We start from the raw sequence: 24,173 nt of genomic DNA, 5'->3' as shown, positions 1-24,173 counted from the left end.
CTTTTACTCAATATATATAAAGGGGAAGAGGTGAGCATGTTTCCCCTTTTTTTTTCATCTTTCAAACATTTAAAAAACTACAGCCTCCCAAATTTTTAATAATACTAGCGGGAGCGACGACCGATCGGTATGTCAGTGCCTTATCACGGTGTTCAGCAGCGAAATAGGCTAGAAGAAGAAGAAGAAAGAAAGGAAAGGCCGGGAGGTTGTGGGATATATCAGGCGTTCCTCGGGGGCCTTGCCAGCACTCTGGGGTAGGCCCCCACGCACTGTAAAAAATGTTTGCTCGAAAAAACAGAAATTTTCTGGCAGCTGTCCTGCCAGAAATTTTCTGTAAAGTTATGTTTTCTGTTTTTCATGTTTCTGTTATTTTACAAGCATTTTATGTTTCTCACTACAGAGAATTTATGTCAATTCCCTATTTTCGGTTTTTCATGGTTTTGTTATTTTACAAGCATTTACTGTTTCTCATTACAGAAAATTTGTCAATTCCCTGTTTTCGGTTTTTCGTTTTCTGCTTTTTTATAACATTTTTCTGTTTTTTAAGGTTGTGTTTTCCTCCAGAAAATCTGTGAACCTTCTGTTTTTCACTGGCAGCTTTTTTATAGACTATTTGTGTTGTGCATACATCGTTTTTTACCGAAATTATAATAATGTACTGTTTCCCGTTTCTGGTTAAATTGTTTTGCTCAATTAACAAGTAAGGTTAAATTTTTTTGCTCCGACTTATTTTGACCTCAATCTCTGCTAAAATAAGTCAAAGCAAAAGTATTCAGCGCCGTGACACAATTTCGGTTATGGTCCTTCATAAAATACATGTCCTGTTACTTTTTCACATCTTGAAAGTACTGCAGTTGAATTCGCGGCTTTATGCTTAATGGGTGACAATAATGATGCCTTGAAAATAAAACATCACCCTGTATCATATTGTTTGAAACTGCCCACGCAATTACTGGTGTGCAGTACATAGCATAAAGTGACCACTCAGGCACACAAGAAAGGAGGGTGAAAGTATCATTAACATTATTTATTTTTCTGCCAAACATAAGGCCGTTGCTACGAAGAATTAACTTAGTTACGAACAACGTATCAACAATCTCAAATATGAGGATCTGAGTATAAAAATGAAATCACAATTCATGATATTGTGGCACAGTGAACAAAAGGAGACTTTCAGTGACAGAGGTTTTGTTAGACTAGGAAGATCACCTTTTTTTTTAACTTTCAGAAATTCCCACAAACACGCCACTGAGGCAAAACAAACTATTTACAGAACGTAATCAGTGACGTTAAACTAAGAACACTTTTTCTACAGTGACATTAAGCTACAAAATGTTCACATCTCATATTACTACAGTACAATACTACTACGGTGAGAGCTCCGATAGGACTAGGAACACATTTTTTTCTACTTCCAAAAAAAAAAAGACCATCAATAAAATAACATCCCACATTTTTCCTGCTTTCTGGAAGCAGAAAGATGCAACATAACGCAAATACCACGGTAATGAAAAACGACGGAGGAAGTGATGTGAGACTAGGAACATAACATCTTTTCCACATTAATGAAATCACAAAAAAGCAGAGAACATTTAAATGTCAATTCATACAATAGCAAAGTAACCAAGAATGCGGCACATTTGGTGCAAGGCGCTTCCATCACAGACATTTTCATTGCTGCTCAGGGAAATTGGAGTGGGGGGCCTAGTAGATTTCATGGTCTTCCACCACAGTGATCAGGGATGCGACATTTGGAAACAGGAAATGCTGCTTTTGCTTTTACTTCTCCACCTTTGCTCCATGTCAGTCAGGGTTGATGGCTGCAATAACCCTGCAACAACAACAGCATACGTTGCGCATATAAAATACATCCGTAAGCAGAGACGTAACCTTTGCACTAAACTCCACGGCGGAAAACGGCATCTGAAAAGGAGAGCACGGCGGCTGCGTTGTGCGTATAACATTCATCAAAAAAAAAAAAAAAAAAACTCATATTGAGGCGAGCGTCACTACATAGGCACGGCAGAACGCTCTTGGCCCACGAGGCGACGTATCGTTACGCTACGCGGCGAGCACTTCATAACAATCTATTTCCATCCAACAAGCCAACAAACAACAGTGCAGGCACGAAAAAGAAAGGCATAGGTAGGAACTAGGCGCAGCCTCCACACGACATAGTTCAAATTTAGTACTCACCCTGGGAACATGAAAAATTGAAGAAAGAAGCCCGCCGCTGTATCGTTGTGCTGGTACCTACAGGGCGGCCATTTGCAAAGGGCCGCATTTCAGAATTGCAGGAGCGCAACAAAATGACGTCGGCCGGGCGCTGTTCGACGGTTAAGTAAATTCTTGTTAAACATTTAAAAAATAATTCATATTTTATTCTATTTTATGCAAATTAAGAGTACAATATTTTCACGATTTCACGCCTGTTATTGGTCAAGACGAGGAAATAACAGAAAATGTGTGTTTTTTCTGTTAACAGGTTTCTGTTTACTAACCATCACAGAAAACGTCTGTAGGGCAACAGAAATTGTATGTAAAAACTCTGTAAATTTACAGAAATTTTTTACAGTGCACGCTAGCTCCCGGTGTGTCAACCACGCGGGCTCCCATGCCTACGGCAGCCCAGCGAGGTTCGCCGATACGAGAACACAGTAGACAGTAGTGCCGAAGCACAGCCGTTTATTTGGGGAATCCCAAAGCATGCGAGCACAAGGCTCGACGGCGTTCACGAATCACGCCGTCCGGGTCGTGACCGCGAACGGGAGGTAGGCGCTCACGGCGCGCGACAAACAAAGCTCCCACCTGAGATGCATGTATCCGCCGACCGCCGCGATGTTCCGCCGATCTCGCCCCGACCGGGTCTCCGACGAGACTCTCTCTACTCCCGCGCCACACGCTCGCGCCGCCTGCGCCCGCGCGCCCATAGAGTTAATACTACTGCGCACGCCTATGCCCGCACATCAGTGGTGCCATCTCTTGGGGGACGCCGACGAACCAGCGGAGCGCCGGACCGGTTTCAGTGCACAAGCGTCTCTCCCGAAGCGCCCGCCGGCTCGGGATCGCAGGTCGCGGTTTTTCACGATTCCCACAAGGTTAACCAGGTGTAGAGCCCGGTTTGCTACCCGGCACTGGGGGAATGGGGCTCAGGGAATAAAAGGGCGGGGGAAGAGGAAGAGATAGGAGCGGGAAAGCGCGCACTCTAGTCCCGTTTCGGGCACTATAGTCTTTCACGCAAGTTCGTTTCACTCAGGAAACGTAAAATGGCTTTCGTCGCCTTCTGCGAGGTCGATGGTAAAGACCGTTGGCTTAGAATAGTTTCCACTGTAAATGGCTGATCGTCCAATCGGCTGAGCGCGGTGGCAAGCACGCTCCTCTCCGACGAGTATTCGGGGCAGCGACACAGCACAGGCGAGAGTACGCGCACGCGCATAGGGCTATCGGCTGTATGAGTGTCGTCTGTATACGCTGTTTCTTCGAGAGTGGTACACCCCTGCAACTTCATGTGAATAACTTTGTTCACGAGAAACCGTGGTTATTTGACGCGCATGCGCATATCAAATGTGCGTGGGATTTTTTTTTTTTTTTTTTCGGGTCACTTGCCCGCTCCCAGCGTAAGGAACGTCACGGAAAAACATAAATGAAAGTAGAACAGGACCGGTTTTATGGCCGGAATGGCCTTAAGCCGCTGCGCGGTATAATGTGACGAATAACAAATCTGATAACAATAAAAACTTGTGCCCCATGGTGCTTAGCTATCTTTTGCGGCAGCGAAACGGCCTTGCAAGATAAAAAAAAAACAGGGGGTGTGTTGTCCTGAGGAGAACAGCGGAGCACACAACAGTCCCACAACCCATAGTTCCGTGCGCATGCGCGTACTCTCGCCTGTTTGGCCGGTGACACCGTGATAAGCCGCTGGCATGCCGATCGGTCGACGCTCCTGCTATATTATTAAAAATTTGGGAGGCTGTACATCTGTTTCAAGAAAAATAAAAAAAAAACTTACCATTTTCTCCTTTCACATTCCTTGGCGTTTTTGGCCACTGGCCATTATATCGGTCTTCATTTATGGTGCCCCTATTTTCCCTTTCTGATTCGCTATAGGCATCGCTAGGGCCTCGGTTCTGGCAGTCTTGGGCCCCGAGGTAGCTTACGATGGTTCAACGCTTGTTGACCACTCTCGACACACCATAGACACTCGAGGAGGGAAGAAGTTTCCCATCACCGCGAGTTGTCGGAGTGGCGCTGGCTACCACCCCGAAGCGCAGGAAACAATTACCTTAGCATAAATACCCGTGAAAGTGAACGGGACCACAGCCTCGCCAGTAGCGTAGTTGGTGTCCCACCAGGGGCCCTATTCTCGACTGCACTAATTGCCGGCATTTCGCCCATGTTTTTTTGCGTAAGCACGACGTAAGCAATCAGTGACGTGTTGCACCTATAGCTATGACGACATGCAGTGTAATTTGACGAGTCACTCATAAAGATCGCTACCAAGGTATCAAATATTGTGCAAGAAAGATATAAAAACACTTGGCATGTACTATACAAATTAAGACGGTAGCTGAGGCTGACAAGAAAAACACATTTCTGGAGGTCAAATTTGGCGCCAACACCACAAGGCGATCGAGTAACGTTGATCCAAAAGCGAGCGAGAGGCGGATGTCGAGCTAAAGAACATCACACAATTTTTTTACCGTATCTATTTATTTCTTTCAATCGCTTTTATTAACATAGCTGGGCTCTCTGCTTCAATGCAAGCTTTGTTGCGTTATCACCTTCCCTGCCGCCACCACCGCCACGCCATCGTCTGCTGCTATGTTACAAGTTTATGGCGTGATCACAGAAAAAGACGGCCGCGACCATCGCTCCTATGACACATAAGAGCAGCGAAGCGCTACGCCTGATAACCGCGGAGCGCACCGATGTCGCCGATTCACTTATTCGTCAAGCTCGACTGCAATCAGCGCTGTAATGAACTAAATAGTCACTTTTCATTGTTATTTTTCTCTTGAGTTCGATCATGTGACCCAACAGCTTACTAGGACAAGTATGGACAAATGCCATGCATTGGGTTCTCTTTGTCATGGAGAGGCTTGTACTGCCCTCTTATGTTGCGGTTACGCCAAACAAATAATTTTTATTTCATTGCCAAACATAAAAGCAAAATACTGCATGTTATTTGTATGTTCCATGATCGCTGACTTGGAAGCAGTTGAAACTATAATTTGTTTCGGTAGGAAACATGCTTTAAACAGCGCGCATGCGAAACTCCGCCTGCTGCAAATTGCCGCACATTTCGCGGCGCCGTAAGCCGGGGCAATATTTCGCCCTATTTTGCTTGTATTTTGCGACAAAAACAGCCGCCATTTTCAAGCTGTTACGTAGCATTACGTCACTTTTACGCAGGCTGAAGTTGCCAATGCATGACGTAATCGTTCCCGCCAACTGTTTAAATTACGTCACGCCTTCTCAGCCAATCACAGAGGGGGTGTGTATTACAAGCAGTATTGTTGTTGGATAGCAAAGACAGGCTTACGTTGTCCTGTCCGCTACATTTAGTCTGGTTTTTCATTGCTGGCCAATAATTATGCGCCTTTAGTAACGAGAAATAAGGCAAACTTTAGAACTGGTGTCCGTATACGACATGAAACGTCAAAATGACGACAGCACACACAACCGCTTTGTCAACCGGAAGCACGTGACCAAAATTGAAAGCCAATCAGAAAAGACTTCCGGAAAATTGCCTGAATTGCCGGCAATTTGTGCAGTCGAGAATAGGGCCCCAGACCGCTATTCTGGAGGTCGTAGGTTCGGGTCCCACCCATCGAGCATGTTTTAACACGACAGTGTTTTATGCCGGGATCCACCTAGATCTGACTGGCGTCATATCCGTCATAACCGCGGCTGCGCCAGGATTCAAGCTGGGGGCTCCATCGCCGCAACGGGAAGGGCCAGGTGCACTACCGGCTCCGCTACGAGCTGAAACGCAGACACTCGCATGAACGCGCCATATATCTTTTAAATGCAGAGCATTTCTTTAACTCACGATGTCACCCGGCGTTGGCGTGCCTCGGCGTCCGCAACAGCCATTCCAGGTGCGCCCTCTCCCCCACTCCTCCTCTCCCGCATCACGCTACCCTCCTCGCTCTCAACAACAGGTCCGCACCCCTCCCCCTACACTATATAAAAAAATAATACTTACCGGCGCCTGGTTTCGATCCCTCGACCCTGCGGGCGGAACGCAAGGTACATGGTGCTCTACCCACTGCGCCACAAAGACGACACAGAATGGAAGGCTACGAACGCACCTTATATCCTTGACTCATTCAAACTACGTCAAGAAGCTGCTGATACAACTCATTCACTACCTGTGGGCGGAACGCGAGGTACATGGTGCTCTTCCCACTGCGCCACAAAACCGACACAGAATGAAAGGCTACGAACGCGCCTTATATCCTTGACTCATTCAAACTACGTCAAGAAGCTGCTGATACAACGCATTCACGACCACCAACTCCCCAAACACTAAACGTTAACGCAATACACCCACCCCCTATGCGACGCATTTACTCGAGTCCCCCTCGCGGGGAGATGGGCCCTTTTTTTTATAACCGCCTCTATTTCGATGGTGATTCTCTCTCAGAGAGGTGAAGCGAAGTAGTGAATCACGATGTTAATGAGCGCTGACAGTTGGCGCCAGCTGAGCTCGTCGCAACCCAACCGTCTGCCGTAGACTCGACGGAGAAGGAACGCAGTGGTCGCACATTTGCGAAAGCGACGCTCCGGAAGGCTCTCGCTCGCCAATACCACTCCACAAGACAGCCCCCAAAACTATGCTCTTTCGCTGCATCCGGCCGTGAGTTCACCAAACGATTCGCTGGCAACCCTTTCGGTTTCGTTCGCATGGTTGGCGAGCGCGTGTGGTTTAATTCAGGTTTACGAAGTGCTCCGGCGCGTGCAATCCAGTTTCTAATTTGATAAGTCTGATTGTGCCATACCGACGAAATATAAATAGCGATGTGCAAGTTTATATCGATGCACAATAAACATTCAGCTGCCCCTGTGAAGGCACGTTTCACTTTCGGGTTCTACCGATATGAAACAGGGATCAACCCCATTTTTTTCTCCACTTTCTTTTGATTTTTTTGAACATTTATTAAACTGTTTCAAGAAGAAAAAAAACGGACTTACCTCCTTTCCCCCTTCGCCTTACTTTGCTTTCTTGACTGCTGGCCCTTACTTCTGTCTACAGGACCCAGTGCTGTCAACAGGAGCGGTTTCATGAAAAGTCACCGGAGAGGAAAGATTTGGGCTCCAGAAAGCAAGGGAGAACCACTTATACTCGCATTTTTTTTCTTTTTATTGCACGAAATGAATAAGAAAAAGATTTCTATCGCTGATAGGCAAATATCATCACGTTCAGGTCTCTTAATTATTGCTGTAATTTTTTTTTTAATTTGAAAGGATTACCGCATGCCAGTAAGTATAGCGGTTTCGCGGTATGCGTCGTTTTCTTCCCTAAAGTGTATTTGGGAGGAGCTTGGAACCCCTCAGGAGCCTGTCTTGGGTTGCACGCTGCCCGTAGTTTGATTGGAGTCGGTCGAGGGAGCCACAGTAGCCTTTGAACTCGCAGCCGAATCTGTTGTGTTCAGTACGTGCTCCCCAACGCTGCCCGTAGTTTGGTTGGAGTCGGTCGAGGGAGCCACAGTAGCCTTTGAACTCGCAGCCGAATCTGTTGTGTTCAGTACGTGCTCTCCAACTTCCCCCACCGCGGCTTTGCGACTGTTCGTCACGGGTTTCACCCCGAATAGTCGTTCCTCTAGCGCTTTGGAGAGAGCGGGCAGACCTTGGTTTACGAAGGCTTTCACAACGTTGGCCGTAGCCGAAGAGAAGCTGCTAGCAGCGAGGCCTGTGCTAGCCCCGGCGCGGATCGCCCACTTGGCAGCCAGCAGTTCCTTCCAGGGTTCCTCGCTGACCGAGCTATTGGCTAGAAGGAGCAGCCTGAGAAAAATTATTTCATTAATGGCTGGCCTGTCGGCATCTGTTCGCCCCGCCGCTGTCAGACTGTCCAGCACTTGGTCAGTTAGATTAGCAATTATGGCCGAGTTGTTCGCGATGCCGGAAGTCAGCGACCGCATGCTTGAAACCGCGCGTCCGGAACCGCTGACTTCTTCCGCAAAGAAGGCGAGACTTAAAGGGGTGTATTTTTTCAGCGTCGCGTCGTAGCCCTGCGCAACTGTGGAGGTAGAGGCGTTTCCGCTTTGGGTAAATTCACTCGTGCGCTTGGCGTTCTGATCCGTCACCATCCACTTAGGTCTTTTGGCGAGCACCTCTTTTACCTCAGCCGCGTGCGTGCCTTCGCGCCCGAGCAAAGAAAGCTTGGCAGATATTAGTTCTTGAAGTGTGGAGTCATACGCAGACGTCACGTCCCTGACCGAATGCCCGCCGCTGTAGAGGCACCCAATGGCTTGCTTGCCTAGGACGCTCGCTTTTTCCAAAACCGGTTTCGATGTGAGCAGTTCGATCCACTCCTTTGGAGACCCAGAGTGATTGAACGCAATGAGATCAACGATGATCTTGGTATTGAGTGTCTCTCTAAATCCGCCATCTTCTCGCGGGCTTACAGATATATTACGAATCACTTCGGACATCTCGTTTTTTGTTAGCCGGCTTCCGTTGCCATAGAGTCTGAAGCCAAGGGAAAGCGTGCTCCATGAGGCCTCCGATTCCATGTTGCTGTTGTACACGAGTTCCCCGAATGCAGTTAGCCTATTCGGCGTTAAACCCAGGCTATTTTGAGTGCTCATGACATGTTCTATGACCTGCGGCTTGAGGTTTTCCTCCTCATTTCGGGCCTCGCGGGAAGCATCGGCGAAGCATCGACGTTGTAGTGAGTCTGCGGCTGGCTCGCTCGACGCGGCGCCATTATGGTCGATGTATTCTTGATTGATCAGTGGACGTGCTCGCACTGGTAGTCCGCGAACCCAAATTGCTGGGTTCTGTCTTCCCTTATCGCTGCCTACACTGTCCGTTCTTCGTTCGCGGTCACTTGTTCTTAGCCCTTGTCTTAGATCAACACTGCTCATTTTTGATTTTTTTACGCGTACGCCATCTTCATCCTTGTTCTCGTTCTCGTCGTCCCTGTTCTCGTTCTCGTCGCTGTTCTCGTCGTCCCTGTTCTCGTTCTCGTTGCTGTTCTCGTTCTCGTTGCTGTTCTCGTCATCGTCGTCCTTGCGGCTCGCGGCTTGCGGCTGGCGGGGCCATTTCGGCATCTGGTCGCGGAATTTCCGTAAGTTTTCTTCAGCCCGCTTCACGAAATGACCGAATTTAATCGCTTCCTCGTTCTCCTTGGTTCCTTTACTCGGCAACACGCTTGCCAAGTCTGCAGGGGGGGCGCGTCTTCTTCCGTGAACGTTGTAAGAAGCCAAGTCTCCGCTTTCTTCGCGTTTTCCTCCGTTAACGTCGAAAAAACCCAGGTCTCCGCTTTTTTCCACACCGTTCTTGTGTGGTACCGTCGGTGACGTGTATCTTTCTGGTTTCGGTGTGATAGGTAGCTCCGACGATTCTAGTGAGTCTTCCCTCTCCAATGCTTCAGTTCCGACTTTGTGCGATTGTTCTTCTGTGTCATCCCGCGTGTCTCGCGTAATGTATTCATTCCCTTCCTCATCAGTATCTGATGATTGTTCCTCTGATTCGTCACTTTCTTGTTCCACTTCGGAATTCCGCTGTGACACACCTTGTGACTCTTCCGACGTAAATGCTCCAGGTCTGTACCTGATCAACGGTTCATTTATACCATCCCATTCGTCTTCATTCTCTTCTACGTCAGTTTCTGGAAGCTCTTCCTCTGACATGTAACTTTCGGGTAGTTCTGAACGCCCCTCTGACCGTTCTTCTGACTCTTCCGGGTGAAAGGCTTCGGTTTCGGCCTCATCTGACAGTCCTTCTGTATCATCCCACATGCCCCGCGCACGAGGATGAGTTTTCACCCCGTTCCAACGTCTTTTCTTGTTTCTCGCGCTCGACTTTTCATTGAACGTCGACCCAGATCTTGCTGCAGGTTTTTTCATGGTGGTGATTGTTCCCTCAGAATGCCCGGGTGACGTAGCTATATTGTTTGCGACGATCAGGGACTCGAGACCCTTCTTGTAGGCCTTCCACTTCTTGTCAGGGGGCCAGCCGGTCTGCTGAATCAGTCCATGCAGCAGCAGCAGGTCCTTCTCTGTTTGTTTCTCTGTGCTATTTTCCACCGGAATCTGCAGTGCCGCACTCAACTGAGCGGTGATGTTGGGGTTATTCGCAGAATGCAGTCCCGTCCTGGCCATTATCTGCGACCACCGTAAATTTCGAATCACCGTGGTGTTCTTGGTCGTGAGTTCGTAAAGGAGATTCTGCCAGAGCCGCGAGAACTGCGTATCCTTCTTTGGCGTAAGGCGGGCTTTTCTCGACCACAGGACGTCCCGTAAGGTATCCTGAAAGTAGGAAATTTAGATTAGAGGAACTAGCGAACATGAAAATTCAAGCTTGTTGAACGCAACAACAGAACGGTAGCGCCAAATTTATGGCGTAGTGTATCTTTAAATTGCCTACAAGAGTACGACTCGTAATTCGACCGGTATAGTTGGAAGGCTCCTTTAGAACTTCACGCTACACTTACCATCCCGAAACCTGCAATAAAGTTTTTTTCCTGTTAATGAAGGCCTTCCGTCTAGTTGCCATTCGAAGCTTCAGGTAGCTCATGTTCCTTTTCGGGGGAAGGACGGACATACGTACGTATACCTGTGGCAAGGCAGACAAATCGGCTCCGAACAGCAATACTGGGACAAGGAATGTCAGCACGCGATACGCGTAATCATAGCTCGAGAGGACCAAACACATGGCCAAATTGTATTTAAATCGGCATTTCATCGCTGCCATCGCAACCGAAAAATCCTTTACTGCAATAGCTATCCCCCCAAAATGGGAGCAGAGGGAATATTCTCTTCGATGGCAACGTATTCTTCTTGCAATTCACCTGATGGGTACAGTGGATGTTCGTTCAATTAAATTGAATTCTCCCGCGTTCCCAAGGCTCTTTCGCCAGGTGTTGGGAAAACGCGTACGTTTTTCTCTAAGCACACTACTCCCGTATCGGCCTATGTTATCGGTTCTAAAGCTGCGACTGGTTGTTATACATGACGCCCACTAATGTAAATCTTATCCTCGGTATGTAGTCATTTGGGTGTATACCAACGTGGTACAGTTTGTACTGACATAGTGTTTATAAAGCACGATAGCTCTCCCCGTTTTCTGTAAGCCCACGTCTTCGGTAGGAGCCCATGTTTTGACAGTTGTCCAAAGTTCATCAAAGCATTTCCCTACCAAACCAACACTCGCCAAAAGGTTTAAAAATGGTAGGTAAAAACAAATGACGTTTCGAGGCCCGAACGGGTCCCAAAACGGGGGGGTCCCTTGTTCACATATGAAACTAAAAGTGGCTCGGCCGTACATATACATGCGTGGAACGTTGGAAAGCGCATGCTTATGTTGTGGGCATGGGCTCACGTGCCCGATTAAAAGCGCGCTGTAAGAGCAGTATGGACAGTAGGCGGGAATTCGTAATTTTGTTCAGCTAATCATGCGAAGAAACCAATCAATCTGTGTGTTGTACTTATTGGTATATGGGCCACACGAGGATCGCCGGGTGCTACCGCGAGTATATCGTACTGTATTACTTTATTGTCGATGATGTTTAAATAAATAAGCTGGTATCACTGAAGCAGAAATATATGCGAAGAAAGGTAGGCAATACAAACATCGGCAATAGAAGCTTTAAACTGAAAATGGCAGTGCAAGAAATGATTGGAGTTGCTTAATATAGCATTAAATTAAACAAGACAGTTATTGCTACACCGTATATTGCAATCATTTCACACAAGGTTCACTGGCCACCTTAATATAGGCGCACGTGCCATTTGCATTTTGGAGCACATTATCCAGCCCTAATGGCAAAATGAAAAATATTAAAAAGAGCTTTTACACCGCCGACGCTATCGCGATTGCGCTACTTATTTTTGACTGCGCTCCAAATGAAAATTTTCAGCTCACTTATTGGAATAAAACCTGGCTGAATTTAATTAAGGCCGTGGCTAGAGTGCCGTCCGACGGTATTATAAGCACTCCAGTATAACGACGTCCACCGGCGTTTTGTGGTAAAATTGCCGCGTCTGGCAGTGCTCTAGATAACGTAACGCTAGGCAACCTAACCTAAACATAACATAAGATAACCTAACGCACACAAAGAAATCATTTAAAACATCAAAACTGACCTAAGGCATAAAAATTACACCTCAATTAAATAACGCAAGAAAAACGACAACCGAGGCAAGAGCCGGTATCGAACCACAGACTTTGGGATCAAGAAGCTAAGACGGATCCTCTACACTGCAACGACAGATTCTGTGGCCGGTGCTAGCCTAGTGTTAAATATTTGAATGTCGTCGGACGGCACTCTAGCCATGACTGCAACGATCAGCTAGAGTGCCGTCGGACGGCACTCTAGACACTGCGTTGAAATAAATATGAGGTTTAACGCGACGACGCAACGCAGGCGATGAGGCCCGCCCTACACTCTAAGAAATCGGCGCAGGTGGGCTTCACGACAACGCCCCATAACGACCATTCAGCGTGCTTAAATGTGCAAATTTAGAGAATGATCCCGGAGCCCAGCATGCGATTAAAGTAAAAACTAGGATCTGCGCTGGGACAACTGCGCAAGGCGTGCGTGTGCGCTGTTGTCTAAGCGCAGATCCTAGTTTTTACTTTAATCGCATACTGGCCCTTGTCATTCGCCAAATTAAAGGGACAGACAACCGATTTTGGCCGAGTATATATTCTCTATCCCAAATGAAAGGGCATCACTTAAAGCACCTTGACGAGAGACGGTTTTGCTGATAACGCCCTAGAACTTTTTAAATCGGAATTTTTAGATCTTCGAGCCGTATGTGTCCCTCCCAAAAATGATGCTGGCAACCATGACATAGAGTAGCTCGGCAACAAACTTTTGTCTGTATGCGAAATGAAAAACGATATATAAAAACTTGTCCCCAGGTAAAAAAGTTTGAATGGCAGGCTTTTCTGTTCCTTTATGTGTCTTTTTATTGCAACGGTCTATTTTGCACGAATGCGCCATCTGTTGGGATAGACGATAGGTAGAATCTGGCTTCACGTTGTGGTGGTGGGAAGTTCGATTCTCCCCGGGCGTGACGTTTTTTTTAAGCTGCAGTTGGCGTATTTGGAAGCAGTAATCAAATATTTTGGCAAAACAAAGGCCACTGACTCAGGCAGAATCGTCAAAGCTCCTTCACTGGGTCTGTTTACTGAACGCTGCCGTTGATTCTGAGCATGGGGGCTCAGTTAGCCACACTGAGAGCAACCCAGCGACGGCGGGCGGCAACGTTTACCTATAAACGTTGGCGGGCGGCGTGTCTTTGCAATTGTATAATGTTTAGAAATACATATACCATTTAACCTTGTACAAATACTTGTGTTAAAAGGTTTTCACTACGTAAATAAACGTTTCAGCAGTTACAGTAGCTGCTAGGTTTGCAGGTTACGTGACGGGGACACATATTGTAGTGTCAAGTTTCGACACTACGAACCGCCACCCTTCCGATTTCAGGAAGTTTGCTGCCAAATCAAAATTATTTCCGCCAATTTGTTTAGAAATTGCTTGTGGTTGCCGGTCTATATAAAACGCTGGCTTTCATTTGAGCTAGAGAGCATATACGCGACAAAAATCGGTTGTCTGTCCCTTTAAGCACGCTGAATAGTCGTTCTGGGGCGTTGTCGTGAAGCCCACCTGCGCCGATTTCATAGAGTGTAGTGGAGGGCTCCGGATTAATTTTGACCACCTGCAGAGGATCTTTAACGTGCGCCGAGATCTTGAACACACGACCGTTTTCGCTTTTCGCCTCCATCAAAAAAGCGGCCGCAGCGGCAGGGAATCGAACCCGCATCCTTGGGCTCAGCAGCACAACGCCTTAGCCACTGAGCCACCGCGGAGGGTTACAACAAGGTTCATCACCGTCCAGCGACAAGAGTTGTGCATTGACTTCACCGGAAGCGCCACTATTTAAAACGTATCTTAGAGAAAGCAGAGGGTGTATCCAAGCGACGATATCACATTGAACAAAGTCAGAAGTAATCGCTTGGTGCCCCTTCTACAACACCGCTGTGTCGATTTGCTTACCTGAAAATTACCTCGCGAGGACGTCGTAGTGGCCGTTTTCCGAGGCGGATGAGCAGGCTTGTGTACATTCCGGGTAGTTTCTTTCGGGCGGAACAGGACAGTTTGCCTTTCGGGTTCCCGCAAAAGGTCCAGTGTCACGCAGGATTCTGTATTCGTTGTTCCGAGGCAGATTTTTCTTGTCTTCTGTCGCCAGGTTCTGCTCCGTCCGTTGCCGTCAAAACGCGTCCGCGTCTCAACCACGCTTGTGTCGACCAAATAAGAGACGGATTCCTGAAGCGGTAGGCGAACTACCTCGACCACTGACCTCGGCACAATGTGCACCCACTCTTGGGCGTCGTCCCGTTCCACGTCGGTTTCTTGCCCGAACCCTGCAACGACACACAGACGCAAGTGCGTTCTATCAAAAACAATTCATCATTCATCATTCCTCCCTAAAGAACGTTGAGAGAGAGAGAGAGAAATAATTATTTATTGGAGAGTTTAGCTCCAACCCAAACAGGAGCTGGCTACTCCAGGCATTGGGGTATACAAAAGGTACAATACTTGCCCTAAGGAACCACAAGGGGTTAGATTAAGTAGATTGAGACAGCACCGGATGAAAGATGCGCACTCAGTAACTACTTGCTCTGTGTAGTACACAAGCACACCCATATATATATATATATATATATATATATATATATATATATATATATATATATATATATATATATATATATGATTCTTTACAGCAGGAGAAGTGCGAAGGCTACAAGTGCGTCCAAGCGACCTTCAAAGACCGTAATCGCGAATGGAGAACGAACCCGCGCATCGACGATCTTTCGCGCACTAAGTAGACGAATATGCGAGCGATTTAAAGGAGCCATGAAAAGAAAACACAAGTTTGGTTCATTCGAAAGATTGCCTCGTTAGAACCATAACGACACCACTTATAACGCAAACTTCGCTCAAATAAGCTACATAATTAGGAAAAAAGGAAATGACCATGCGACTCACCAGCTCATTTTCCGCAACAGAACCTGTGATGTCACTTGGGAATGCTCTGCGATTGGCGGAGGCCGGCAACAGCAAACGCATGTTAGGTAGGGCTTACAGTTTGCATAGCGAGCTAAATGCTCGTGAAACATACTGCACATTCTTTTTATGACAAAGAACGGTGGAGTAAACGGTTGAAGGTCCGAACGAACTCGCAAGCGTGTGCGCCAATGCGTACGAAACTAGCGCTGGCCGAGCTCGACATCTCGCCGTCGCGCAGACGAATTTTCGGGTTCGAGGCTCTTCGGGGCCAACGAACCGTTCCAGCACGCACAGCCGCGACCTTGCTTCGTATCGTAATCCCTTCACAGGAGGTTGGCCGTCATATCGCCAACCAGCAAAGGTAAAAATAGAAACGAGGGGAGTAAGAAACAGCAAGAAGCGACGAGATAGTGCCAGTCGTCGCGTAAGTTTCGAATGGTGTTGGCTTGCTGCTGTCGTTACGAGCTCGTTTCCAGTTTACAACCACTGAAAACTTCAGTTTGTTCGAGTACTTTACAATGAAATTTCGTTGCTGCGTTTTGAAATGCCCATGTAGTACGGGCAAATCGTCGAGGGAGTGCGACATCCCCGCCGGTGAGGAGATCTCCTTTCATGTGCTGCCCAACGACGAACCTAGGCGAAGCAAGTGGCTACGTTTTGTGAACTTTGCAAACGGAGGAGAAAGAGAGCTAAAGGAAGTACGAGTGTGCTCGCTTCATTTCCGAGGAAATGATTACGTCAGGGACCCTTACGTTAGCTCACTCCTGGGACATGCTGGCGCTCGTCGCCGACTTCGTCAAATCGCTCTGACCTTGGGGAAACAAATGCCGTAAACACCGCGCATTGACGCTCGTATCTTTCTGGTCGAAGCAGAGAGCTCGCGCGAACGGCTTTCCATACACGACACCGGCCAAATGGCATAAGTGATACTGCTACTGAAATTGAACTATTATTAACCGTAATCAAAATACGGCACATACGTACCAGTCTATATTCGTCCGTCGCGACGGGGCTGACGAGGCAGCGGTGCCGACGGCTGGGCGTTCGTCTGTTGTGGCTATCGCGGAATGGTCGCTTTCCCGGTCACCGCGTACCCCACAACTCTTGCCGCTCGTGCACTTGGAAGCATTGAGCGTTTTAGTGGTGTGAGGTTGTTAAATGCAAGCCCGAGCTCCTCGGCGAGAGTTTTGTTCTCCGGATCAGGCGATTCCATGACTAGGGCTGCGGGTGCTCTAGGTTTTACTAGTATTTTAAGTGCGAATGCACTTTATAAGCGACCCCAAACCATCCACCGCCGGCGTCGGCGGCGGCGGCGGCGTCGGCGTCCGCAGTGCTCCTCTATAAAGAAACAGCATCCGGCGCCAGGTTTCGATCCGCGGACTTTGCGGCCGCAGCGCGACGCTCTACCGACCAAGCCACGGACGCGACGTGATATCAGCGTTAGTGACGCGCCTTATATCTTTAACGCATTCAAACTACGTCGTCAGCGGCGTGCGTTGGCGACTCAGCGGCGTTATAGCGGCTTGATAACTGCGTGGTGTACACGTGATACTACAAACCCGATGGAAGAGATGGAAGAGAAGGCGGCGAGGCGGTGGGCTGCGGGGGCCGAGCGCAAGCGCCGCAAGCGGGCCGACAACCGTGCATTCGCACTTTCACATTCTCCCCCTCGAGAAATGCGGGGGAATTTTTTTTTAAAATGGCCGCCGTCTCGATCGACTCCCGCGTGTGGGTGCTATATGGAGTCGACATACTAAGTATCTGTTTCATGGACCGGCTCTATGACGCCATTGTACACGACACGGAATGTTCAATTTTAGCGGGAGATTTAAAATTTTGGCTTAAATTGCCTTATTTCTCAGTGAATAAAGCATCATTTGCTTCCGGGAAAGCGCTTGGGGTACTATGAAACACCTAATCTTTCGAATAAAACAAACTTTTGTTTTATCTTCATGGCTCCTTTAAGTGTATAACGATAGGTGGGTTTATGAGACAAACGTATACTGTTGCACTCCTTCTTCATAATCAATGCGTGTATCCCCTTATCCAGAACCTCTCCTTTTTCGCGATTTTCAAGTAACCCGGCTTCACGCACGCGCCGTGTGTCCAGATATCTTATTAGAGCTTTTCGGTCGACCAACCGGTCTATAGGAAAATACATTGATTATTTGACAGGACGCTATAGATCACACTAAGAAAACGTTCGTCTTAAAATGACCGATTATCACCCCAAGGCGATAGGATAATACGTATAGGCATGTTGTTACAATGATTCTCCGAGGGCAGGCTTTAAAACCAAGGACGAATATTGGCTGCGTATCGGCTTGCTTCGCTGCAAATGTTAGAAGACGATTGACTTTGGCCGTCCATGCAAGGTGACATCCTCTCCTTTGTCCTGTACCCTTTGGCTCTTCCCTCCCCTCTACTTCCTCTCAAGGTGAATTCGGCGGATGTCTGCTAAATAAAATTCAGTCTTGACCTATCTAAAAGCCAAAAGCTTTGTAAATCATGTATGTTCATTACAATTATCATTGTCACCGCACTCATCTGGCGGCTGAAATCGCCAGACTCATAAAGATTGTTCTCTCTCTCTCACTCTTCACGGCGTGCTGGCACTGCTGAGGCATGCCGTGCGTCGAAAACGTCTGTTTCCGTTGCGTTTGGACAGACCGAGCCGAGAACGTTTTTTAGTGTATGGGTATATTTCGTTTCTCTCCGCAGCTGTTTTTAAAACGGTGTTTTTTTGTTTTGCTATCGCAAAAAGCAGTTACATGTTTTTAATAGAGTGTTGGTACTGTCTGCCTTACACTATGAACAATGTGGGCATGTGTGAACCATGACAGCAGTTCTAGTGGTTCGGAAGGGTATTGTCGATACACTTCCGTTCATTCACGTTTTCAGTGTTTTTCTTTGGGGGGAGGGGGGGGGGGGCTGCGTCGAGGAATAGGCAGGCAGGACAGCAGGCAGGCAGGCAGTCAGAAAAGTTAGAATTTGCGCGTCAACAAAAACCTCGACTTCAAAATCGGATCACAGTCATGTGTAGTGTGTGTCCATCTGTTAGTATTGGCTTGGTGCGGAATACTCCTTACATACATCTGCAAGAAGGCGGCTTTGCCATTTCTTTGTCCGTCTGCCGCGTTAATGTGAGGGCTGTGTCACGTATTGAAGGGTTCGGTCTAGAGAAGCAATGACATTTACTCGTCGTGTTCCTGTTGCCGTCTGCGCGGGAGCCTTAAAAGCCATGCAGATCTTTCCACAAACATTTTAGGCCTTTAAGGGGACACAAAAATAAGGTGCAACGTTGTTCAATTGAGAGAACGATCCTTTGGTAACTCCCTCAGCTTCATTCCAGCCACGAAAGATGGTTTAACCAAAAAATGCGAGATTGGAAAAACTTTCAAATCTCGTGGCACACGCTGTAAGCAGGGACGCAATAGCGGCAAAAGTGAATCAATAAAGACCGAAATAAAAATGTAGTTGCGGGCCTGTTACCTGCAGGTTAACATTCGAGTGATACGAATAAACGTAACTGGAAACGCCACTACACTTGTCCAGGCATGCTTTTGGCGGTGGCTCTGGTCGTAGGCCGCCAATCGTGCCAACAAGGTTGCCTGACGTCATAGAAACTTCGCTACAAAGCGGTTGGGGAGTCGCCGCGGCTTCATGTGTTTTGTTTAATGCCTACATAATTTTTAAATGCGGAGAACTTCACTAACTCACGATGTCACCCGCGTTGACGTCCGTAGTCGTAGTCCGCACCCCTCCCCCTACACTATATAAAAAAAATACTATCCGGCGCCTGGTTTCGATCCCTCGACCCTGCGGGCGGAACGCAATGTACATGGTGCTCTACCCACTGCGCCACAAAGCCGACACAGAATGGGAGGTTACGAACGCGCCTTATATCCTTGACTCATTCAAACTACGTCAAGAAGCTGCTGATACAACGCATTCACTACCACCAACTCCCCAAACACTAAACGTTAACGCAATATACCCACCCCCTATGCGACGCATTTACTCGAGTCCCCCTCGCGGGGAGATGGGCCCAATTTTTCCGAAGTTTGTTATAAAATTGATGTCCTCGTTAGTCGAAAAAAGCAGTCTGTTTAACCCTTTGCGGTCCAAAACTTTTACCCACTTTCCGGTCGTTTTTCTATTTTTCTTCAAACTATTTTTCTTCACGGCCTCTTTAAGGCACGCCGCAAAGCTTGAATACAAGACTCGAGCTTGATATTAGCATGAACCCTTAATCGAGTGGTTACTGATACCACCTGGGAAGACGACGGTATGGGGAGTGATACTTTTGAAGCAGTAAAAGCGTTTTGTATTTGAGATCTGTGCTTGGAAGCGCATGCAATGGAGACGCGGCGACGCACACATGGGAAAGGAAACACTATGAAAAAAAAAAACACAGCGCAGGGTTGGCTGATGGTTCAGTTGGGACGTGTTATACAAGACGAAGAAAGCAGCGCGAAAACTGAATGAAAGCTACACGACGCAAGCGATGACGAACAACTGAGGGCGCTTTTTTGTGACAGGAAAACAAATTGAAAATGTGAACAACGAACAAACCACATTTTAAAAAATAAAAGTGACACCGACCGGTCAGACAAAATCGTTTGTGACTTTCAGCTCCCAGCTCGGAAGCCTTGTTCACAATGAATACATCACCGGAAGTGGTGAAGTATTCATTGTGCATACTGCAACGTTGCTACGTGGGCAATCACGATATTACAAGAAACTACTGGAGCAGAATGCTTATGGCTTAAAGAATAGGAGCGTGCGAAACAACGCTTTAGCAGAACACGTGTTTTGATTGATTGGGACTATTCAAGAGTCTTTGTTGCATAAATCTTGGCACCATCACCGCTACATCTAGAATCTCTTGTCATAAAGACCACATCTACAGGATTAACAATAACGATGGAAATATAAACCCATTCTACGCGCGCTCTTTGCAGCGATTACACAAGCCCATTTAAATGGACCACTTTTGACAAAGCCTCCTCGGATGGAAGCCAAAACATCAAGAGCGATTTTTAAAGACGACCGCCTTTCTTGGGATACTTGAACGGGAAACGTGCGGTCTGTCTTTCTGTATGTATGTGTGTATCTCTGTATGTATCTATCTCTGTATGTATGTATCTCTGTCTGTCTGTCTGTCTGTCTGTCTGTCTGTCTGTCTGTCTGTCTGTCTGTCTGTCTGTCTGTCTGTCTGTCACTCGATCCAGCCAGCCGGCCAAAGTAAACCAGATTCTGCGCAATGGTCATATACTCACAGCCAAATCTAAATGTCTAAGTGCTGTGTTAATGTTCATACTTTTCCACGTTGTTTATCAAGAACAAGGCATTATGCAAATATAAGGCAGAAAATCAATACATGAGTGATATTTTTAGTGTACCTTTATTAGAAAATTACGGATGCTTTTTTTGATAGCAAATAAAATGCTACATCAACTGCAGAAAACCATCGCCTGCTGTTGCCCGCGCTGCCTGGCGGAATTCAAAAAATCAAACGGCAACAGCAACAAAAGGTTCCACTAGATAGGTTCTGCGTTCTGTTTGGAACGCTAATAGAGTAGAGCAACATGTTTTTATAAACGTTGTAGTCGGGTTCCTCGATTCACGGGCGTCTCCGCCGTACGGCAGCGCTGGCATCGAGGCACCCGACTTGGAGTAGTGGAACGCGGTAAATTTAAATTGACTTGATTCCTGGCGTGTTATCTTGGAAGGAACGAGGCTGGAGAGGAACGGCATGAGAGGTGAGCGAGAAAGAGCAAGAGATGCATTTACTTGCCGGGGGCCAAAGTCGACTATCGTCTTGCGTCGACATTTGCAACGAAAGGAGTAAATTCGCGGGCAATTTTTTGGACCGGTCGTGGTCTCTTTATAGATGCAAATATTCTTCCCGGCTAGTCTGTATTTCGTCACACTCTTCACTTCAACGAAGATTTTCCCAGCACAAATATAAAAACTGTCACTGAATTATGTTCCAGTATATCGGTGAGTACGGCCGCATAGCAAAGCAAAGCGATGAGCTTGTGCAAAGGTTTAGGTTTTGGGAAATTTGGGGAAAAATGATGCACATTGATCTCTGATGAATTGGCGGGTCGAGCAAAGCTGACCATCATTTCCGATGAATTGCAACAGTAACTGGAAAGTCCCATAAACCGTCAATTCACTCCTCATTGATCGTGGCGTTTTACGCATTGAAGCAACACCTGTGGAATGAAGCGCGCCGCAGTGGAGGGCACCGGATCAATTTTGACCACCTGGGTATCTTAAACATGCGCCGGAACACCGACACACGGGCGTTTTTGATTTCCGCCCCCATCAGGAAAGCAGCCGCTGCGGCCGGGATCGACCCAGCGTCCTTGAGTTAACATCACAACGCCTTAGCCACAGGGCCACCGTGGCGAATCAATTCACTCTGCACTAGCATCAGCACTCTCCTTTTCACTTGAGAATGCAACACCCATGCAACACCCGTGCAGTGTATGATAGAGAATGGCGGCCCACGCAGCCCTCTCGGATGCGAGGTGAAGCGATGGATTATATTCAACCACAAAATGTAGTGCAAGATAGTCGCTGCTTTACTGCTTATAAGTCACGAAGGCCTAATCGGCAACGGTCTAATTATTGTCGCATCATGGCGGCCATGGGAACAGTCATAGTTGATTTCACCCAAACGGACCAACCGCTTCTGCTCACTGACTAGCCAGAGCCACTGTTAATTATATACAGTGACGCTGGCTAGTCAGTGAGCGGAAGCGGTTTTTTCGGTTGGGTAAAATCAGGGAAGAGATAAAAACTGGGATATTGTTGACCTTAGTCAGGGAGTTCACCCTCATACAACCCAGTCCAGGGAAGGGAAGGGGGTTTCAAAGGATAGGAAGAGAGAAAGAGGAAGGAAGGAAGAGAGTGGGGCACAGTCTATGTCGCGGTCGTCTTGTCCCAGGCTGGACGGCTACAAACGCTGCACCAGTCCTGTTACAACCAGGAAGTTGAGGAGGTGGTGGAAGACCTCCCGTCGTAAGGTGTCCGATCCCGTGGGTAACAGGAAGCCTTCCAGCTTGTGGCTTGGTGCACCAATTAGCCGTTGCCCGCCTAATCAGGTTCCCTTCTCAGTTTTTTTTCAGAGCTTAGAGGTAAGCTTTAGTTTAATGATAAACAAACGCGGGATAATTGAATAATACTAATTTCTTTATGATTTTTTTACGAAATGAAAAGAAGGTAAATGGGGACACGTTTTTGGTACGGTTAAAACACCGGGAATTTGTACCTTTCATTAACTGCGATTGATAGAATAAAATTTGTGGGTGACCCCTGGCGCTAATTTAATAACATGAAACTTTTTATTCAAACCTGCAATTCTTAAATGGTAATTCGAAGTTTTAAAACCGATGTTATTTTTACTTGGTGCATAGCTTGAAGAACTTGTTACATGAGTTGCATACTCCTCGAAGACGTAAGTGTCATGTGTACATAGTTGAAGGGTGAAGTGGTGAAAATAGTATCAATTACACCTTGAAGCATATTTAAAATATGGTGAAATGTCAGGTTGACGTGTCCGCATAGAATAGCAACAATCAGTGGCGTGGTAATTTAAAGGGAAACTCAGGGTACTCGCACAAGTGCGCGTAGCAACATAGAATAGCGTAGAATGTCAGGTTGAGGTGGCCGCATAGAATAGCAACAATCAGTGGCGTGGTAATTTAAAGGGAGACTCAGGGTACTCGCACAAGTGCGTGTAGCAACATAGAATAGCATAGAATGTCAGGTTGAGGTGGCCGCATAAAATAGCAACAATCAGTGGCGTGGTAATTTAAAGGGAGACTCAGGGTACTCGCACGAGTGCGTGTAGCAACATAGAATAGCGTAGAATGTCAGGTTGAGGTGGCCGCATAGAATAGCAACAATCAGTGGCGTGGTAATTTAAAGGGAGACTCAGGGTACTCGCACAAGTGCGTAGTTGAGTCAGCAGAATACGATTTATAATGCGTAGGCCCTGCATTGAGTTTCAGCGATCGATTTATGAATGCTTTTACAGTGAAGCTTTATAGGCATGTGTGACCGAATCGTGTCGTGCCGTTGTGATTCATATACAGTGCACAGAAACGAGCCTAAAGCCTACAGCGATCTTCTCTGCGATCACTTGCGCCTGCAGTTGCGGGCCACGAATATCCCCAGTCCTCACGTCGAACAACCCGCGTAAAAGGTTCGTGGTGCAGCCTGTCCTTGTGCGTGCTTAGGCTGCCCATTTCACAAAATGGTCGCTGGTGTTTACTGAAACGTTACCTAAACACATTATACGACGTTGGGCAGCTCAAACGGGGAGATGGCCTTCAAACGTTTCATCTCGGCAGGTATTACAAGTAACTTTGAGTCGGAGTAATTGGCCATATAGGTGGTATTCATTGAAAATTTTAGCTATTAATTTCTACGCCTGGCAGCACTGGAAACGGCCACGGACATCACGCGGCTAGAGCCCCTGCGCCCGCACGCCGAAGGAAAAAAAACACCGGCGTAAGTCGGGGGCTCGGTTTCAATCCGATTCTCAACGGTGGTGTCAACAGAGATGTTAATCGCGTCCACATTGGACATGAGGCATGCATTTGCGTTCGGTGGAATAGAGTTTGGGACGTCCAATACATATCATGTGCTTAGCACGGACAAGTACCGCCATCCCGCAGAGCCCAACGTAACCAGTGACGGCGCACTCACATGGCTGTCTGCGTGCGTGCCTCGCCAGTGAATACAACATATGTGATGAACCCGACACTACTAGGTGATTCCAGCAGCAACTCAAAACAATCGCGAAGCGGACAGACGGATGGTTCTGTGCTGAGGCTGAACTTAGTCCATCTGAGTAGTGTAAACCCCAAATCACGAAAATAAATGACAAAGTGGCTCCGAG

At 47.3% G+C, this 24,173-nt stretch overlaps 2 protein-coding genes and 1 long non-coding RNA gene across 3 annotated transcripts in view; all 3 read right to left on the bottom strand.

Annotated features, from left to right (window-relative positions):
- Positions 1–24,173, bottom strand: part of LOC144149390 (endoribonuclease Dicer-S-like) — a 438,166-nt gene that overhangs the window by 349,392 nt on the left and 64,601 nt on the right. The window lies entirely within an intron of this gene.
- LOC144148190 (uncharacterized) lies at positions 1,206–2,299 on the bottom strand. The gene is made up of 2 exons (XR_013317997.1): positions 2,197–2,299; positions 1,206–1,831 (listed from the first exon to the last, which is right to left on the bottom strand). It is a non-coding gene; the product is annotated as an uncharacterized LOC144148190 (long non-coding RNA).
- LOC144150069 (uncharacterized) lies at positions 7,361–14,601 on the bottom strand. The gene is made up of 2 exons (XM_077681869.1): positions 14,237–14,601; positions 7,361–10,478 (listed from the first exon to the last, which is right to left on the bottom strand). The coding sequence occupies exon 2, from the start codon at positions 10,329–10,331 to the stop codon at positions 7,557–7,559; it is 2,775 nt and encodes a 924-aa protein (XP_077537995.1). The 5' UTR covers positions 10,332–10,478; positions 14,237–14,601; the 3' UTR covers positions 7,361–7,556.

This window comes from Haemaphysalis longicornis, unplaced genomic scaffold (genome assembly GCF_048455015.1).
Source record: "Haemaphysalis longicornis isolate Haplotype H1 unplaced genomic scaffold, Haemaphysalis longicornis Haplotype H1 scaffold_8, whole genome shotgun sequence".
NCBI classification, from domain to species: Eukaryota; Metazoa; Arthropoda; class Arachnida; order Ixodida; family Ixodidae; genus Haemaphysalis; species Haemaphysalis longicornis.
The sequence above is the reverse complement of the archived record's forward strand: the minus strand, read 5'-3'. Positions and strand labels throughout refer to the sequence as shown.